Source organism: Plasmopara halstedii (genome assembly GCF_900000015.1).
Source record: "Plasmopara halstedii genome assembly, contig: Scaffold_2364, whole genome shotgun sequence".
In the NCBI taxonomy this organism is placed as follows: domain Eukaryota; phylum Oomycota; class Peronosporomycetes; order Peronosporales; family Peronosporaceae; genus Plasmopara; species Plasmopara halstedii.
In genome coordinates, this window is record NW_020189271.1 from 172,485 (window position 1) to 178,997 (window position 6,513).

At 42.8% G+C, this 6,513-nt stretch overlaps 3 protein-coding genes across 3 annotated transcripts; 1 reads left to right on the forward strand and 2 right to left on the reverse strand.

Annotated features, from left to right (window-relative positions):
• Window positions 1-720: 720 nt before the first annotated feature.
• PHALS_03463 (Polyketide cyclase SnoaL-like domain) lies at window positions 721-1,913 on the reverse strand (the record flags this gene model as incomplete). The annotated part of the gene is made up of 2 exons (XM_024717676.1): window positions 721-1,803; window positions 1,884-1,913. 2 exons carry the CDS (start codon window positions 1,911-1,913, stop codon window positions 721-723), a joined length of 1,113 nt encoding a protein of 370 aa, XP_024583151.1.
• Window positions 1,914-3,041: 1,128 nt separating this feature from the next.
• Window positions 3,042-3,935, reverse strand: PHALS_03464 (mitochondrial carrier family; the record flags this gene model as incomplete). Its single annotated transcript, XM_024717677.1, has 1 exon — window positions 3,042-3,935. One exon carries the CDS (start codon window positions 3,933-3,935, stop codon window positions 3,042-3,044), a length of 894 nt encoding a protein of 297 aa, XP_024583152.1.
• A 131-nt stretch (window positions 3,936-4,066) lies between these two features.
• Window positions 4,067-4,963, forward strand: PHALS_03465 (peroxisomal hydratase-dehydrogenase-epimerase; the record flags this gene model as incomplete). Its single annotated transcript, XM_024717678.1, has 1 exon — window positions 4,067-4,963. One exon carries the CDS (start codon window positions 4,067-4,069, stop codon window positions 4,961-4,963), a length of 897 nt encoding a protein of 298 aa, XP_024583153.1.
• Window positions 4,964-6,513: the final 1,550 nt, after the last annotated feature.

The following is a 6,513-nucleotide window of genomic DNA, read 5'->3' on the forward strand; positions in this document are numbered from 1 at the left end:
GTCTTCGTGACTTTTGACATGCTTAATTGTATGCTTATATGGCCCGAGCAAACAAGTGGTGGCAGTACTTCCTGCACCTGCACCGTTATAGGCGTATCCCCATAATTCACAAAGTCCATTTAGATGCTTCAACCGCAAGCAGCACTTAGTTGCTTTGAACGATAAAAAAGCGAATGTCCATGTGAACGGTGATGAGGAAAAAAATGATACAAGCGAGAAAATATCATTGCTAACGTCCACTTAGCAAAGAGGAAGAATCAACTAGGCAAACATCAGTGGTGACCGTGCGAAACCAAAAATGGAAATGAGTTCCGCAATTTGTAGCCTTGATTCTAATCTATAAATTCAGTTTTCGTAGACGCTTCACCGCGACAATCGAGTTGTGCGTTTTGATGCCTCTATCGGATACAGTGCACGGGATGTCGTCACTACGCTACATGACTGAACAATATTTGTCCGTGCTGTATTTGTACAAGATTTATCGTACTATAGGCAATGGGTTATGCCGCTATGTGTCACACCAGAGATGAAAGTTAGCCTTGTCGAGGAGATAGAGATCTTTACAGAATCTGCCAGACATTGACCGGCGATTTAGCTGCAATTTTGCTGACACAATGCGAGCACGATTACTGTCAAATGTATTGCTACAAATATTATGAACAAGCAGTATACTTAACACGCTGCTGCGCAATATCCTCACTATCATTACAAAGTCGTTAATTATGATCGGACAACACCTGGGTGTGGCATTTGGACCGTGGGACATATAGAGCCCACAGATGTCTCACGTACAACATTCTCTACTTTATCTTTAAACACGCCCATCAGCTTTAGCATCGTCTCGCGAAGATTCCACGACAGTACCATTCGCCATATACGATCTCCTTTGAAGGTGAAAAACGACGTGCCATTGATGCACACTTTCTTGTGGCGTGGTTTCACGCCGAGAATTGGGCAGATTTGTGTGCCACTAAATCTCCATGTGGCTTTCAACGTCTCGTTGCTGCCTTCGTCTCGCTCAATCACATATTCCTCCATGATTCCATCGGGAAAAACATCGAGCAGCTGGCTCCAATGCGACATTACAGCCTCCACACCATGTAAACTTTTTGAACAACCGGGACTGATGAGTGTGACGTCGTCTTCGTACACATGATCGGCGATTTCTTCTATGTCTTCGATGCCACCTGTGTTCCAGGCCTCCAAAATTGTATACAAAATATCATACCTTCGTTTGTACACCATCTCCATCTGCTCCTTAGCACTTTGGAGACTACTATTCAGTCGCTCTCTACGTAATGTTTTCTTGCCAGAATGGTCGCGTCTTTCGGGCTTCCCTCGAATGTTGCGGAGCTCCGCTGTCTTCCGCTTGCGGCTGCGATGGGCTGTCAATTTTGTCATTGTAGCGAGCGAATGTGGCTCGAGTTTACACGCTACTGTATTCTGCATTTGTGCGATTTTCGTGTCTATGCCAGCGACCTGACGCACGTTTAAATCCTGCTCTTGATCGCAAAGGAAGTCCAAGTCGACGCTTAATCTTGGCGAATTTGGTAAAATATTTGAGTCTGTCACCGGCTCGAAGAAGTTATCAACATCTGCAAGCATGTATTGGTCAACTTCCACGTCGGTAGCGACGTCCACGTCTTGTAGACTGCTTGAAATAGAACTGAAGATATCAAACGTGTCCTCCCATTCATTCCATTCGCAGCTAGGAGTACGACACATGGACGACAGCACAAAAGGGTTTTCTTTTACTTCATCCGAAAGTGCAATGCTCGTATTTAAACTAGATTCAGCTTTGTCCTTAAATTGCAGTGTTGATGAAGTGCGCATAATGTGGTCTAAGGCTTACGAGACGTAGAGCAAGTGAAGAAATGGCGTACCTTTCCAGCACTCGCAACTTGAAGTGACATGCTGACACGCCAAAGTCATATCTCAATAACCGGGTTGGGCTGTTTTTAATGTACCTAGAATGTTCATGTGTTTATGGCCTGACAACAGGTGATTGTTGATAAGGCCATAAACACTTTAATATTCTATAATTAAAAAAATCTGAGTCTACGTATTGTAATGACGTTTGACAGCCTCCCGATATCCAGACATGGCTATATAAATGATCGTCAATCGGTTACGCCATCGACATTGTCGTTATAGATCATGGCAATACAGCTTTTTAATAGTCAAAATTTATTTAAAGAAGCAACGCTTGTGGACAGACCGCCGGTTGTATGAGATTCAAATCGGCAATGCTTTCACAATTTTGTAGCTTTTTCTTTCAGGTAAAGAATCGTTACATGGATGTTATGTAATATGACATCAAACTACCATAATACTCTTATTTGAAAGACAAACGGCGGGAATGGGTGCTTTTACTGTTTTGCAAGCTTTAATTTACCACTTTACTAGAGACCTACTGCCTGCATCGTTTCTTACGATCTGGTCAAACGACGCTGCATTTTTACTATAAATTAAAACAAGCTATATATCTGAGTACGAAAAATAATTTAAGCCAATCGCAGTAATAACAATAGCAAAAAAAATTGAAGTACAAAATAATGAATTTTTAAGAACAACTTGAATAGTACAGAGAGTGCCGCAATTCACCATATGTAACTCCGCCGAAAATTTCTTTTAGATCATGTGTAAGGCTGACTATATGGGCAAAGCCCAGACATTAAGATTTGAATTCGTCCGTTAAGTAATGAAATCTTCACGTCAAAGTTCTTAGTCGCTCGCATAGCTTTATCGTAGGTCTATACCAAACTAATTCTGAAGCATTACTTTCCACGGCAAATTTCTTCGTGTTGATACTTCTTGCCAGTTCAATTGATAGCCATATGCTCCAGCATTTAACAGCTTCAGCCTTAATTTTATTTGGTGATCATGCACAAACTGTTACAAACTCTTCCCTTACGACAAAGTAAGGCTTTCGGCCCGAGATATCGAGATTAGTAATAGCCACATGCGCTTTACGCAATCCTGTCAGGATTTCAATCTACATGCTGGTCTTGCAGCAAGTTGCTCACTGTCAGCGCATTGGATCAAATCTCATTCAAAATATTGCTTGCGCTTTCAAAAGTCCAAAACGTGATAGCGGCACTTGGGATTCCACGAAAGAATGCTGCTTGCCATCCACGAAAGAGCTGCATTATGCCCTCTTCGCGTATTAATTTTGCCACACTTATTCTAAAACTTGTGTACTTGCCTGTCCTACCATCCGCTTGGATGAGCGTTTTGATCGTGTCAAATGGCAGTGCTACCGCCCAGAAGTTAATACCACCAAATGCACCAGCGGTGAGTAGCGTTGCTGTCTTTCCAAACTTTCCACTTTCAGTCAGGCGTCGTCTGGCAAAGTCAAAACCAAGAAAATAAAAAGCTACACCTAACGAGTCTCGAATTACAGTGGTTGTCAGACCCTTCCACATGGCCATGATGCCCTCCGTGCGCATCACTTGAGTGATACAGTGATATACTCCTCGATATACCTGCGTCTCTGGCCGATTGTTGTACTGAACCTGTAGTCGATTGCGTACGAGCTCCACGGGTGCTACCAGGAAGGCGTTAGCGCCACCTGCGACCGCTCCAGCCGTCAGTGACACAACCGTTGGAGTAAGAACAGGCTGAAATAGTGACAGATGCGGCAGAACATCGTTACGCAAAATGGAAGATGTGGTGAAAATCACGGCTTTGTAGACGCCCTGGCTGAAAAATGGCGGCAAAAAACCTTTGTAAAGACCGCGCATGGTTTCCTGCTGAATGGTTTGATGGGCGCAATGAAAGAAGCCGCGGAATCGCGTTGGTGACAGCTGCAGCCGCGTGCGAATTGTGTCAAAAGGATGGCAAATCGTTACACTTGCCATACCCGACACTGAACCGGCAATCACGGATTTAGTCCATGGAGACAGCTTGCCAGAAGTTCTGTCGGACGAGATCATTTCTGAAGCTACGACCTGCCAAATTACATGTCATCGAGATTTGACAAAATGTTTGACTACATTCATATTGTAACTTCTCCTTTGTGCTGGTATTCTTGTGATTTTCTATATAGTAGGGTATTGACCGAAAAATGAGCGTGAACGTAGACAAGATCCTGGAGAGTCCAGAAGTAAGGCACACGGTTACATACAACACGCGTGATTTATTGTTGTATTCCGTAGGTATCGGCGAGTCAAATCTCCAATTCACGTACGAATATAATGAAAATTTTGCCGCGTTTCCGCTCTATCCTGTGTGTTTACTTTTCAAGGGCCAGTCACAGAATGTAGTCCCTTATCCACCTGAATTTTTATCGGCTTCATACGATGGTTTACCTAGCTTTAATCCGGCCATGATTCTTCATGGCGAGCAATCGATCGAGATCTTGAGGCCACTGGATCCATCAGGTGGCACTCTCACGGGAAAAACCAAAATCATTTCCTTTTACGACAAGGGCACGGGCACGTTAATGGAGACGTACACCCAATTTGAGGACGAAGTCGGACCTCTGGTCAAACTTATAAGTGGTTCGTTTATCCGGGGGCTTACAGGTTACAAAGGAAAAGGTCGCAAGCTACCACCCCACGTTCAGATTCCCAAGTGCCAACCTGACTATGTAGACGAGTTTAAAACGTCACTTCATCAAGCGCAGATTTATCGCCTCTCAGGCGACTACAATCCACTACATGTTGACCCAGAGGTTGCCATGAGCGTGGGTTTTGAGAAACCTATACTACATGGCTTATGCTCCATGGGTATAGCTAGCCGTGCGCTTTTTAAACAGTTTTGCGGTGGCCAAGTGGCGCGATTCAAGTCTATCCGTGTGCGTTTTTCAAGCCCTTGCTACCCTGGCGAGACTATCCAAACCCGAATGTGGCAAGCAACTGGTGGCAGAATTCTATTTCAAGCTGTGGTGAAGGAGCGCGACGTCGTGATCCTCAATGGTGGCGAATTCATCTACGACGTAGAATCATTGTCACGTCTTTAGCAAAGCAATGTGTAGTCAATTAAATTAATCAAACGTTAATGTACTATTCGCTCGAAAAATCTTAGCGTTTATTGCACATAGCGATACTTTCTTGGGATTAGCTTGCGCTGTGAACAGGCTACAAAAGTTTAGATTGGATTATTCATAGATATCATCAAATTGTCGGCATTGCGGAAACATCAAAACATATTCAAGACATATCGGTAAGTATTGTTTATATTATTTATCGATACCGATATCATTTGGACCAAATTTCAAACCACCAAACAGGTAGGAGGTATATGCAGTCAGGATACAAAAGGTGGAATTCTTTGATGCTTTGCTGGTCATGGTTGAAATAGCTTTCTATGTGCGGGTCGATGCGAAGTACATGGCTGTCGATTTGATAGAGACGATTGCAACAAGCAAAGTGTGACTACTGCGAGCAAATTACAGCTGTACTTGGCTAAGAAGCGCGAACTGAAATCGAGGTGACGATATTGTCAGTCAGGCACATCAATGTGTTTCACTAGCAGATCTCAGCGTAGATGGTCTCTCAAAAGTGAACTTTTGGAACAAAATCGATCAGCACCAAGTTGCAGCAGTAAATGGCCCACTTTGATTGTGCTGTTGGTGATAGCTACCGACGCAGAGAATCACGCACAATTTGCTAGAGTCAATTTCGGTTATTACCGACAATTTCAAGATCTTACATTCGTTAATACTTGTTTTGGGGAAACGTGATTTGCACGATCATAATGAAATTACTCATATTCATTCAAATCTTGCAGTTGTTACATAAATCAAGTCTCAATTGCCTGACACACATTGACAAAGTCCCAACATGGTTGTTATATTGTCGTAACTGATCTTGGATGTTTGGCATTCTGCATTTGCTGTTTTATCGCTGAATCGCCTTGTTTAACACTAAAAAACAATGTCGCTGATTCAAGACATGTGGACATCCAAGCACATGAGTACTGGATAATTTTTTTTTTCATCTCCTCGAAGTTTTAGGCAATTATTTGACACTGGGATTGTTCCCAAGAGTCTGAAGCAAGCATTTCTTGAGGTAATTGCTCATCAGGCAATTCGATGAAATTCACGCTTCGAATATGTAACATTTTACCGAGTCTTTTTGTTAGTAATGGAATCGGTAAAGCCAAACTCCAATCCTCGTCGATGTTTCTGGGCCGCTGAAGATTTTATGATGTGACGGTGTACAAATATTTTACATTCGTACCTGGACAACATCCTGGAAGATTATTCGAATCTTTAGCAACTTTGACCTATTTTCGATACAATTGATGTGTAAGCTGTTTAACTGCAAGGTCTGAGCGTCGAAGTGGTAAGTTTTCGCATTAAGAAAATCTGTGCTACGGACACGAGTCCACTGAGTGGCAAAGTTTGGTTCTAAATGCAATAGACATGTTATTGAAAGGCGGTCGCCGAAAGTGGATGCTGATAAGATAGAATACTTCAATATAGGCAGTTGCTTTGTTGTTAGAAGTGTTATCTAAATAATGCGCAGCCGAGTCTCCGTCTGGAAATGCATTTCTTTGTCTAGAATA